Raw genomic sequence first — 13133 nt, 5'->3', positions numbered from 1 at the left:
GGCACAATTCCTTTGCAATCAATCCTTCCGTAAGTGTGTAACCAACTTGATGATGCAAGAAATGCAAGGCTAAGGTTAATTTAATTGAAATCTCAATCAAATTGATGAGATTTGTAACGTGGAGGAAGGTAAAATCCACAATATTCATATTCCAATCGTTGTTCAAATAGCATTGGCATTTCCTCAATAGTCATGCTTGGTGGGATAGTTCCAGTATATTTCGCAGCAATTGCCCAAATGTCAGCATCTGCATTAGAATTATACATGAGCAAGTGAGGATCAAATTTGGCAACTATTTCAAGCAATTGCTTGGAATGAGTTGGTATCATTTCTTTTGATATTATCGATTCCTCAAAAAGAAAATCAAACTCATCTTGGGTTAACTTGTTTTGAGTTACTTGTGTGAGAGCAATGGAGAGCATTTCTCTATCTTTTCGAAAATGGCTGCAAAATTGGAGTAAACCACCTTGTTGTTTTACAGCTTGCATTACTAAACTTCTATTTTTCTTCAAATTGTTATGGACGACTACTATAGAGCTAGGAGAAAGTTCGATAACTTGCTTCACAAACTCTTCATCTTGTTTCAATGAATACGAGGCTGAACTGAAGGGTAAAAATCCTGTAGGAGGATTTTTGACTGCCTCTAATATAATTTCCTTGTCTTGCAACATTTCTTTTGGGAATCTTTCAATAAAACTTGTGTGGATTTTGAAAATTCTCAAATGTAAATCCTTGTCTTGCTTATAATCTGAAGGAAGGTAACCGTAATCAGAGCCATTTTCTGCCAATACTTTACATATCATCTCCACATCCTTCTCATAATCTTTCACATAATTCTTACTTTCAAAGTAGCATTTTAGAGTTTGGAATTGATTATATTGAATTGCAGCATTGATTATTTCCTCATCTTGTTTCATTTCATTTGATAGACAAGTGAGAATTGACCTACTTGTTTTCATTGCCTCAATAATTAATATCTTGTCATCCTTGAGCCTGTTCGAAACTTTTTGGAAAAGAGATCCATTCCTTTTCAAATTTTCCAACACTACTTCCCTATCATCATTAAACTGATCTCCAAAATCAATTACCTTTCCATTTTCATCTCGTTTGAGAAATTCTATTCCTAAACCCATACAAACAGCCTCAAAATTCAATTCCCTCTTAACCTCCTCATCTCTACAAAATAATAAACTAGATCCCTCAATTTTAATGCATTCCCTCATAAATTCCAAATCATTCACCAATTCAATAGGAAGCGATGAAAATATTTCACAATCTCCAGCTCCAACAGCACTCATAATCAATTCCCTATCTTGTTTCAACTCCTGTGGAAGGCTAGAAAACCAACATCCTCTTTTCCCCAATAATTTCTTCCAAAACTGTCTCGTAGCACAAGAAGCAGGTAAATATTGACTCGGAACATAATCAATTAATTGTTCTATTATTTCCCAATCGTGAATAAATTCAAGTGATAAATTCAAATAGACAGGATCTATGTAGGTAAATCCAACCCGATGGGAATCTAGATAACATTTCTCATGGAGTGCAATTTCCATCAGAAAATCCTCTCGTTTCAGAAGCCACTTACGAAAACCTTTGCTTTGATTTTGAAATTTTGCAAACAACATTCCGATTAATGATGACGATGAAGAGGATGAGAAGTTTTTGGGTACTTCATTGAAATCAATTAGCAAGATATTTACTGGTTCCATTTTTTTTAAGTTTTACTTCATTATTAACCATCTTTTACAATGAGATACAATACTAGCAATATTGTTGTAATTAGGTTGAAGAACATGCTGATTCGAATAGTTATGGAAATAAGAATGTAAATAATGAAATTTATCCACCATATTACACATAAGTCAATAGGCATCCTACTTTATCGAAACATCAAATGTATGTTATTTGTTGTTACAAAGTCCTAATGTCATATTTCAGAAAGAAGGGTAATGAACCATAAAAAGTATTTTTTCTTTCCTTCATATTCGAATGTTGCATACAACATGCAATTTAAATGTCGTTACAACAATTAAACTGTGAGCAAGGAATTTCAAAATTTCAATATTAATACTGTATTGTTCAATGGATATGAAATAATAGCATCTGAAAGTAAATTTTTATTCGATAGTTCTTTAGGAGAGATAATTGTTCATACTATGCAACGATTCATAAAGCCAAAATAAATCTAAACTGATCCAAAATTGCTCTTGAAGGTTGACACATTCGAAAAAAAAATTCAATACGAATCGCTTCATTTTCTTCTCTGAGAAACCTTTCGTATCGTGTTCTTTCATCAGCAATAACATCAAAATCACGATATCATCATCATGAAAACGGTTAAATATAGTATTTGTGTAATGTATGTATGAATTCTTTCATAATTAAACCAAATCATCACTGCTATTATCTTTAATGATTTCTTCAAATTCCATTTTCCATTATTATATCGAATATGATGACAATATAATTAAAAAACATTCATAATCACAAAAAACTCTTTAATCATCATCATAGGGGAGGAGCTTCTGTCGGGAAACAAGAATTTGCAAAAGCAGCCACTGAATTATATGATGGTAAAATTGTTCAGGTTAGACCTGGAGCCAATAAGTGTACGTTAAATTTATTAATTTCATAATAGTATATATCATTATCTAAACAATCAATCATTCATATTCAATTTCTGCTATGATTCAATTCCTACTGATAATCAAACCTAATGAATAATTTTGGCGCCCTTTTATCAAAAAAATTTCATTGAAAACGCTTCATTGGATCATGTCTCCTTTCACTACCTTGTTTGCGACTGGTTCATGTGTTTGATGTGATGAACTTGGTGCTGATGTGATGGCATTGCTTATTGAATGGTCATTCCCTTACTCTTTGATGATGAATTGTTTTATTTTGAATATCTATAATATTATTTAATTTGCATCACATATTTACTTGTTATTTGAATGTGTTTAAACACATTAGATATTTTCTCTGTAGAGTTCCAAAACTGTAAATACGAGTTGTCCATGATTACTCTCTTTGATACAGGATTTACAACTGAAGAGAAGGAAGAGTTGAAATCACACATTGATGGTTACCTGTTAATGTTTGATGTAAAGAACAAATTCTCTCTTGAAAAGGTGAAAACTCATATGAAATTAATTTTGCAACTTCACGATCCTACTTCTCCAATCTTGGCTGAAATGAATAAGAACTCTTGGCAAAATGCCTACAAGAAGAAGAGAAAGGCTACTGAAAATAATGCTTCTTCATCTTCTTCTTCTACCAATACTGTAACTACAACCAGCACAAATAGTAGTAATGTTTCCACTCCAACATTGAATGTTACAGATACCTCAAATAATCCAACAACTATTGTGAGCCCTAGCTCACCAGGAAGAGAAACCGGTTCAATTTCATCATCTATAGCATCATCTCCAACAACAACATCTAGCACAACAAGTAGCGTTTCATCTTCAACTTCTCAAACAATTCTACCTGTTGTTATTATTGGAAATAAGTGTGATATTCCTGATGAAGAAAGAGAAGTTGAAACCAAAGAAGGTTTACAATTGGGCGACAAACTTGGTTGTCCATTTATTGAAACATCAGCAACCTTTAAAAAGAAAGGAATTGATACAGCATTTATAGAGCTTATAAAGAGAATTGATAGGACTCGCGAAGAGAAACGAAGAATTTTAGTTCGATCATCAATGGGTTCTTTGGATGATAACGCCATCGATAGAAGAAAGAGCATTTCTTCTATATTCAGTTTTGTGAGTGTATCAACATCTGACAATGCTGCAGCCGATGAATATCAACAAGCAAAAAGAGCCAAAGAGATGAGAGAGCTTAGAAAACAGCAACTAGCTCAAAAGCAATAATACTTTTTAATTCTAGGAATGTTTTTTGCAATATTTATATGAAATTACGAGTAAATGTATTATAACAATTTGAAGAATTTTAGCAATTTAGCTTTTTGTTAAAATTTATTGTTGGAGATTGTTGATAGTGACTCAGTTGTTGCTATCATGAGTTTGATTGGTGGAATTATTTTCAAAATTGTTTAACTATGATATTGTAATGTTACAGGAGGTTACTGATCCTGATGCGATCGAAACGGGAGGCAGTTAATGCAATATCCTCGTTAGAATATTTAGTAATGAGATTTGGATAATCAATCACAAATTGAATGGCCATTTCGATATCTTCAACATTTTCATTCTTTGAGAGCGCATTCTGTTTTTGGTTCAGTAACGATTGAATTCTTCTGTATGGCCAACGTTCAATATTTAATCGAGTCTTAATACGTTTCAGTTTACTCTTGGAGCATCCAAGACGTTTGGCTGCTTCATTTTCTGGAAGGAAGAAATACCCTTTAATATCCTGATAGCCAATGAAACTCCTCTGATTTCCAGATGTTCTGTTACATCTGATAACTTGGTCCTTCTTTGAGGTGGTAAACTTGTTTTTAAGGTCGCTAGATTTCATTTTGCAAGAATTGAATGAACGTATAATTCGATCATCATTTGAAGGATAATCTTCTGATGAGCTTGATTCATTATCATTCTGACTAGTTGGTGATCTGCTCTTTCCCTTGGATGTTGTTCTTTGGAGAAGGGATGGAGAGGTTGGTGATTTGTTATTTACAGATCTTGACTCACTGCCAGATAAGGAAGCTGAAGAAATACTCAATGTACTTGTGGATGTATGATCATTGATACTAGAGCATGAAGAGATTGAGATTTCTGGTGCAATCATATTGCCATCAGAATGATTGCAAGTTTGGTGAGTGATGTGAGTGAAGGTTTTCACAGGGGTAGAGGTAGATGGTTGGAGAAGAGTAGCATGTGGTTGTTTCATACAGCAAGTTTGCATATGTGAAGTGGACCTGTCTCTCTTCATATTCTTAATAGCCAAAGGTGAAGAGACCAGAATGGTTGGTGTAGCATTCATTGTACTCACACTCGCAGTGGCATGAGCAGGCATAGGTTGCATCATGAACATGTCGTTTAATAGCAAATCTAAAGCAGTAGGGGATTTTTCAACTGTATTGAAAGAAATGAGCCCTACAATACTAGAAATTGTTCAAATTTAATACAATGAGTTACTGAATGGTTGCAAGTTGAGCAGGTTGGCCCTTTGACAAACTCTTCTGATTTTTTAATATAAATTGGAAAGATTAATATTTGCATCCATTCAACAAGATGGAATGCTTTCGTAATAGTAGACAGCTGTCAATTAAAAGATATTCAACTTGGTTGTGGACCATACGGAAAAAAGCAGGGAAGATCATGAACAATTCAGAACAAGATGAAGTATGATTGGGTCATTCCCCCTAACGAATACCCTCACAAAATGGATCTGGTAAGAATGTCAGCACCTCATCATCAAGATGGTAACATGCAGCCTTAACTTGTAAATCGTACATTGTTCCATCACCAAGTCAGAATCAAGTTTTTTATGCGAGCTCATTTGATTGTAATTTCTAAACCATTCGTTTGATTGGTTGGATCTAATTTTTTACCATTTTACAAAAAGGAAGACAACTAAAGAAGAAAGGTTTTTGCAAAAAAAGAAAGGTAACAAGATCTACTAAGGGAAACTTTTTGTGTACAGTATTAGAATCTTTGAAGTGTGCACTTCAAAATGTTGAGGCAGACACCTGCTAATTCAAACATAACAATAGCCACTTTGGATTTGGATATCTAACTGTATATTGCAATTCCAAATTTGAATCATTGGCACGACTTTTCAAACCAGTCTTTTTCACTCAAATGTTGCTTAATTTCTAAACGAAATGAGGATGTATGTGATTAAGAGCGTTACAGTATTTCGTTGAGGAATGAGGATAGAGTGATGCACAGTCTTTTACCTAGTAATTAAGGCAAGAAGAATTAAAAGTGTTACCTGTTTTATGATTGCACTTCTTGGTCTTTGAGGAAATTAAATTCAATATGGTTGTTGTAAAATTTTACATCAAAAAATGCAACAAAAACTCAGAAGTTTCGCGAAAGAAGAACAACAAAATTATTCAAATGTAGTAAATGTAGTAGACGATGATGATGTAATAGTAATTGATCATGAAGATGTTGATGAACAGAATGTTATGGAAAATTCCTCTTCGGAACAAGTAACAAAAAACAACATCAAGAAAACATTTAATCATACAACAAGAATACAAGAACATATTTTGGATTTACTGGTGAAAGAAATACTGGTGGAACAATGTATTAAAATGGTTGGAGAGGAGAGAAGGAAACGAGTACTTCTCCAACAACAGAACAACAGAAAAACCTTCTGTAGCTAAAAAACAATTTTCACTGCAGGAACAAGTTTCCGTCTTTCCAGAAATTGATACAAACCATCTACCTATTACTCGGACTCACGTTGTTTGTGCAAATTGTAAGAGAGAAATTGGCCATTCAGGCTATGCTCCTCATCTGGAACGATGTTTAAATATGAGAGGAAGTAGAAGAGCTGCAGCTGCAGCATCAAGTGGTGGAAGAAGTAGAGCTATAGTTGACTATTCGGAAGATGCACTATTTGGAGAGGAAGAAGAGGAGGAATATAAATTCTCAGATGAAGAGGAAGACAATTCCTATGAAACCACTTCGTTGGATCAAAAACCTAAAAAACAAACCTCTAAGAAGAATGGTTCCAATTCTTCAAGTGCTCCAAAAAAGAGGAAAAAGAGAGGATTTCATGATAGTGAAGATGATGAGGATTATGAAGATGAGCAAGAAGAGGAAGAGGACTTTTCCGACGAGTCATCCGAACAAGAACCAGAGGAGCCTGAATATGAAAGTGATGAAAAACCAAAGAAGAGAACAAGAAGAAAGGGTCCAACAAAAAAAAGTCCACCAAAAGCAGCCAAACCAAATTTTGATGATTCGGATGAAGACTTGGATATGATAAATTTAATGACAAGTAGTAGTAGTTCGGGAGAGGAAGAGGATTCACTTTCTGTATCATCTTCAGAGAATTTGCTGCAATATATTGCTGATTCATCAAGTTCCAGTGGTTCTCCACCAAAGGATTAAGAAATTACTACAATTAATTGAATGGAATTTCTGAAATGGAGATTTTATTGAACTTGACCACAATCACAAATGACAACTTTCTTGTCCACATTTCCTAATCTGTTTCCGTATTGTTCCAAACTCTTCAAAACATCATATCCTGAAATAACTTTACCAAAAGCAACATGCTTTCCATCCAATTGAGGTAAAGCTTCATCTGACATTGTGAAAAAGAATTGACTTGAAGCTGTATTTGGTCCACTATTAGCCATTGAAACAATTCCTGGTCCACTATGTTTTACAGTGAAGTTTTCATCTTCCAATTTACCAGAATCATAGATTGATTTTCCTCCAGTTCCATTTCCTTTCAAAATATCTCCTGATTGAATGCAAAATCCTGGTTCAATTCTGTGCACTTTACAATTTTTATAATGCAATGCCTTTCCTCCTTTTTGTCCCTTTTCGCCTTTAAAATTATCAAATAATATTAGAAGAGAATCCACACAATGTAATGCAATATCGGAAAGTGTATCAAAATTGTTATACAAGCATGAGTAAAGTTCTGAGCAATCATCCTCACAACCTACCTGTACACAATGCTCGGAAATTTTCAGCAGTTTTTGGCACAATATCGGAGAACAATTCAATTTCTACACGTCCAACTTTCTTGTTGGCGACATTGAATTCCATAAACACAATTGGTCGAGACATTTTTTTTAAATATTATTATTATTTAAAATATTTGCACAATTTGAGTATTAATTTTATTGAGATTAATATTAAAATTCAAAGAGCAATATTCTTTTTTAATAAAATTGTAATGATCATTTTAAATATATTTAATATTTAAAAAATCAATTTAAAAAAAATGATTAAACAATCACTGCTCGTTGTATTGTGCATTGTAATTGGCTTGATTTACAGTGTCAACTCTGAATTGACCAAAGTAAGCCTCCAAACCTTGTCCTATCCATACAATGAATTAGAACCTGTTATTGATGAAGCCACCATGAAAGTACATCATTCCGGACATCATCAAGCCTATGTAAATAATATTAATGCTGCTCTTGGAGTTTTAAAGGCTGATCCGATCGTTGAAAAGAGTAGCAGAGTTGAAACTCTCCTTGCCAATTTACATTTACTCACCACAAGTGATGAAGCTACCAGAAAACAAGTTAGAAATAATGGAGGTGGTGTTGTGAATCATAATTTATTCTTTGCTTCTTTGAAGAAGCCTTCCTCTGGTGAGAATAAGCCAACTCCAAGAGTTGAACAAGCTTTGGTTAAACATTTTGGATCTGTTGAAAAGTTTATTGCTCAATTCAATGATGCTTCTATGAAAGTTTTTGGATCTGGTTGGGTCTTTTTATTGAAGAGAGTTAATACTGCTAATCCAACTCAATTTGATTTGGTTATCAAGAGTTTTGCCAATCAAGATAATGCTTATTTGAATGAAAATTCTGCTGATTCAAAGCAACTGACTATTGAGGAGCCAATCTTATCACTTGATGTTTGGGAGCATGCTTATTATTTGAAGCACCAAAATAGACGTTTGAATTATGTCAATGATTATTGGAAAGTTATTGATTGGAGTAAGGTAGAGGAAAGACTTGTCAAATGCCATCTTGATGTAGAATTTATTGGAAATATTGATTTGACTGGTATTTCAACATGTTCAAAGGATGAATTGTAAATAATCTACAAACTGTTTTAACAATAAATAATATATTCCATCTTTTGCCAAAATCATTGAGCTCAATAATCTAAGAAACCAATCTCAAGATTTTTCAATCAACTGATTTCTGATATGATTGAAAATGGAAAGATTAAGGAATTGAATGGCTACGGCCATATCACGATGAATGCACCTCATCCCGTCCGATTTGAGAAGTTAAGCATCGTCGAGCCACATCAGTACTGAGGTTGGAGACAACTTGGGAACCTGTGGTGCTGTAGTCTTTTTAACCCTTTTATTATTCGTTTTGTTAACCTATTGTCAAAGAGAAGCTGAAGTTACATGAAAAGTATGAATTGTTGGGACTTTCTTTTCATCCTTCTTTCTTACCACCATATTAATGTAAATTTCACAGAGAATCAAATTAGCAGCAACAGCGAACCATGTAGTCCATAATGATAGCAGGATATCCCTTATGCACAGTGTGATTACTTCCAAGAAAGAGATCCTTTCTATAATCTTCTGGATTATTTGGATTAACAGGTGAAGCTCTCATAATCCACGAACAGTTATTACTAGCCATCCAAAGAGCACCAACAGCCAATAAATTATCCAACCAGTAATTCTTCCACATTGTTTCATCTTTGGTTAGGATGTATTTCCTGGACTTGACTCTTCATTATTACTCGCCATACATGTTGAAGATGGTGGGCTTGTAGCGTTGTTTGTTGACATCTGGAGAACGAGGTTTTGAGATGAGAGTCATAATGGCTTGACCTTTTCTTTTTGTTATTGTTTATGTGGTCAATCTGACATTTATGGCAGATATTGCTTTTCAAAAAGGAATTAGAGGAAGAACATCCTTCCAGGTACCTTTTACAATTTGTTCATATTTTTTATCTTGAATTTTGTGAATAGGAGTAACTTTATCAAAGTTTTCAATCAAATTCAGCACTTATTACGTACATGTAAACACGAAGATCCTTGTAAAACAACTCTTGGTAGTGATGAAATGGTATTCAAAAGGAAAGATATTGTAATAGGCTTTATTTGCCGTTACATTTGGCGCCAAAAGAATGGCATTTTAGAAAGAATCAGCCTTTAAAAAAACACAAGCAAACCGTCGCCATCTCGGATTAAAGAAATTTCTTCACTTTAATAGCTAAATTAAAAGAATAATTTATTTACAACATGAAAACAACAACAATCACAAAAAGCAACATCATCATAAATGAAAATTGACTAGTAGTGGATGCAGTATTTGCTCTTTGAGAAATCTTTGGTTGTACCTTTGATTTTTCTGGAGCAGGCGAGCTTGTAGCCTTTGAAATTAAGGTTGTAGTGAAATCTCCTAATTGATAAACTCTGCACTTAACACGAGTCGGAGAAATAACAATGGTTTCAACACCATCCTTTGTCAAAGTATTAGTTCTTTCATCAAAATATCTACATTCTGGTTCGACACCACTAGAGGTACCAACAACAGTCATTTCAAATTCAAATGGAGTGTTCAATTTAGTAATATTTATCATTACTCCACTATCCCAGAAGAGCTTGATCTTATATACTGAGGATGAAACAGGAATAGAGAGGAAACTTAAAGATGAGGATGGCAAAATAGTAATACTGAATGCAATTGTGTGATTTGAAACCACATTCTTGAGATTTGATGTTGGAATAGTCAATCCATTAACACCAATTGAACTTGGCAAGGTGATATTCAAGAGATCTACATTGTTCTTAATAATAATGTTTAACAAATTATTAGAAATAGTCTTAATAATACTACCTGTTGCCATATTCTTAGCCAAAGATGATGAAATATTTTCCAAAATTGCATTCATAACTTGTCTATTTTCGGAAGTTGACTGGGTGTAACTAATCAATTTGGAAGATGTTTGTAAAATAGTTTCATAACTGTCTGAAATATTTGACAAAATTTCAAGCATTCTAAGAGCCTTGCTTCCGTGCGAGTTGTCCAGAGTCTTATTTGACAATTCACTTAAAATTGCGACAGCAAGTTCAGGATTGGACTCAGTTTGATTGTAGAGGGCATCAATAATCTTATTTTTGACAATACTAGATTCTGAATCACTTGATGATTTGATCAATGAGGTGGCGAAATAAAGTTGGTCAATTGATGGTTTTTCCAACATTGAGTCAACCAATTTGGCTATTTGAGAAGAATTCATACTTGAAGATGGATTATTCACAACAACTACAGATTGAACTTCGGTTGTTGCTCCCATATCATCTTTAGCAATGTAGAAAACTTCAGCCAAGTTATTGCTTGGAAGAGGAAGTCGGAAGATTGTTGAGGTTGAATAAGAAAATTCCTTTGAAACAAATCTCTTTCCATCCACTATATAACCAAATGAATATTGCAAAGAATCGGAATCACCATCTGGATCAGTTGCAGAAGCAATGCTTGCATTGAATGAAGTAACACCAGCAATACCTACAGATTGTCCAGTTGATGGGTTGACAGTGCTGAACCAATCGATTACTGGATCGATGTTAACATTCAAAACTATACTATTTGTAATAATAACATTATCAGACCTAGTGGTAGTTAACAGCAAGGTATAGGATTGTCCCTTGGTCAATCCATTTTCAGATCTAATCACAAGTTTGGGGTTGGAAATTGTATTCTCACTAATTGATTCTAAATTAATTGATGGTCCTCCAACTTGAGACCATTTATAGCCAATAGATAACCCAGATGGATTGTAAACAGTTGGTTCAATGAAAAATTGCTTAAAGTTTGTAACCTTCTTGGTTGCTTCCAGGTTAACCTTAAAATCGCACCTAGCTCCATAATAACCAGCATTGCAAGAACAAGTATCGGTTGTAAAACACTCTCCATTTCCACTACAACCTGTATTCAAATCGCCAGCAACTCCAAAGCATGTTGCCAATTCACACTTTTTACCAAAGAATCCACCTGAACATGTACAAACATTAGGTCCAGAACATGATCCTCGTGCATTACAGTTTGAAACCAATTCACATGAAGGAGAGCTACAATCACCAGATGATTTCCAACCAGCACTACATGTACAAGAGTTAGGTCCAACACAAGAACCATGAGAACTACAACTATTCAAATTTTCACATGAGACAACCGAACAATCAGCACTGGATTTGTAACCAGTCTTACATGAACAAACGTCAGGGCCAATACAAGAACCTTGTTTGCTACAAACACCAGTGTCATTCTTCATAATACCATAGCATGAAGTTAATTCACAATTATCTCCAAACCATTTGGAATTACATTTACAAACACTTGGCAATACACAAGAACCGTGTCCAGAACAAACATTGGCATCTTGGTTGGTCAGCCCATAACAAATACTCAATGAGCAATTGGTTCCACTATATCCTGATTTACAACCAGAGCAGTCGTTACCATCATAATTATCACTACAGGTCGAACATTGATTTGGAGCAGAGCACTCAGAACATTTTGAATCACAAATTGGTTCATCACAATTAGCTCCCTTCCATCCTGATTTGCATGAGGAGCAATCAGATCCCTGGAAGTTTCCTTGACATTTTGAGCATTTAGCAGGTGAATCACAAGTAGTACACTTACTGTCACAAATTGGCTTATTGCAATCAGTGCCAGTCCAACCATCTTGACAATTGTCACATTGAGCACCTTTGTAGTTACCTTGACAAACAGAACATTGATTTGGAGAATCACAAGTTGTGCACTTACTGTCACAAATAGGTACTACACAATTAGCTCCTTTCCAGCCAGTAGTACAAATGGAACAGTCAGATCCCTCAAAATTACCATTACATACTCTACACTGATTTGGAGAATCACAAACTGAACATTTGGAATCACAAATTGGTTGGTCACAGTCAGTTCCTTTCCATCCATCTGTACAAGAATCACATTCGAAACCTTGGAAGTTTCCTTGACATTTTGAGCATTTGGATGGGGCAGAACAATTAGTACATTTGGAATCACAAATTGGAATATCACAGAGAGATCCAGTCCATCCAGACTTACAGCTTGAACAGTCTGATCCAGCAAAGTTTCCATTACAGGATGAGCATTGATTTGGAGAATCACATTGTTTGCATTTCAAATCACAAACTGGTGTGTTACAATCAGATTCAGACCATCCAGATTTGCATGTGGAGCAGTCAGATCCTTCAAAGTTTCCTTTACAAACTGAACATTGATTTGGTGAATCACATGTTGTGCATTTTGAATCACAAACAGGAGTATTACAATCAGATCCAGTCCATCCAGATGTACAACTATCACACCTATCACCAGAATAGTTTCCGTCACATAGCGCGCACTGGTTTGGTGAATAGCATTTTCTACATTTTGAATCACAAATTGGTTCATCACAATTAGCTCCTTTCCATCCTGATTTACATTGAGAACAGTCAACTCCTTTGAAATTACCTTGACAAAC

The 13133-nt window shown here is 34.5% G+C and overlaps 7 protein-coding genes across 7 annotated transcripts in view; 3 read left to right on the top strand and 4 right to left on the bottom strand.

The window, feature by feature from the left end:
- Positions 1-92: 92 nt before the first annotated feature.
- On the bottom strand, positions 93-1712 carry NAEGRDRAFT_69931 (uncharacterized protein; the record flags this gene model as incomplete). The annotated part of the gene is made up of 1 exon (XM_002674827.1): positions 93-1712. One exon carries the CDS (start codon positions 1710-1712, stop codon positions 93-95), a length of 1620 nt encoding a protein of 539 aa, XP_002674873.1.
- A 1245-nt stretch (positions 1713-2957) lies between these two features.
- Positions 2958-3878, top strand: NAEGRDRAFT_69930 (uncharacterized protein; the record flags this gene model as incomplete). Its single annotated transcript, XM_002674916.1, has 1 exon — positions 2958-3878. The coding sequence occupies one exon, from the start codon at positions 2958-2960 to the stop codon at positions 3876-3878; it is 921 nt and encodes a 306-aa protein (XP_002674962.1).
- Positions 3879-4080: 202 nt separating this feature from the next.
- On the bottom strand, positions 4081-5001 carry NAEGRDRAFT_69929 (uncharacterized protein; the record flags this gene model as incomplete). Its single annotated transcript, XM_002674826.1, has 1 exon — positions 4081-5001. The coding sequence occupies one exon, from the start codon at positions 4999-5001 to the stop codon at positions 4081-4083; it is 921 nt and encodes a 306-aa protein (XP_002674872.1).
- A 979-nt stretch (positions 5002-5980) lies between these two features.
- NAEGRDRAFT_50642 (uncharacterized protein) lies at positions 5981-7037 on the top strand (the record flags this gene model as incomplete). The annotated part of the gene is made up of 2 exons (XM_002674915.1): positions 5981-6199; positions 6324-7037. 2 exons carry the CDS (start codon positions 5981-5983, stop codon positions 7035-7037), a joined length of 933 nt encoding a protein of 310 aa, XP_002674961.1.
- A 44-nt stretch (positions 7038-7081) lies between these two features.
- NAEGRDRAFT_44659 (uncharacterized protein) lies at positions 7082-7727 on the bottom strand (the record flags this gene model as incomplete). The annotated part of the gene is made up of 2 exons (XM_002674825.1): positions 7082-7482; positions 7604-7727. The coding sequence occupies 2 exons, from the start codon at positions 7725-7727 to the stop codon at positions 7082-7084; spliced, it is 525 nt and encodes a 174-aa protein (XP_002674871.1).
- Positions 7728-7884: 157 nt separating this feature from the next.
- On the top strand, positions 7885-8709 carry NAEGRDRAFT_69926 (uncharacterized protein; the record flags this gene model as incomplete). Its single annotated transcript, XM_002674914.1, has 1 exon — positions 7885-8709. The coding sequence occupies one exon, from the start codon at positions 7885-7887 to the stop codon at positions 8707-8709; it is 825 nt and encodes a 274-aa protein (XP_002674960.1).
- Positions 8710-9875: 1166 nt separating this feature from the next.
- The window catches only part of NAEGRDRAFT_69925 (uncharacterized protein), a gene marked incomplete at both ends in the record, with an annotated part of 12678 nt that continues 9420 nt past the window's right edge, over positions 9876-13133 (bottom strand). Inside the window, one exon of the mRNA XM_002674824.1 lies at positions 9876-13084. Coding sequence (XP_002674870.1) covers positions 9876-13084 — 3209 coding nt within the window. The remainder of the gene's footprint in view (positions 13085-13133) is intronic.

Source organism: Naegleria gruberi, assembly GCF_000004985.1.
Source record: "Naegleria gruberi genomic scaffold NAEGRscaffold_37, whole genome shotgun sequence".
In the NCBI taxonomy this organism is placed as follows: domain Eukaryota; phylum Heterolobosea; class Eutetramitea; order Acrasida; family Naegleriidae; genus Naegleria; species Naegleria gruberi.
The sequence above is the reverse complement of the archived record's forward strand: the minus strand, read 5'-3'. Positions and strand labels throughout refer to the sequence as shown.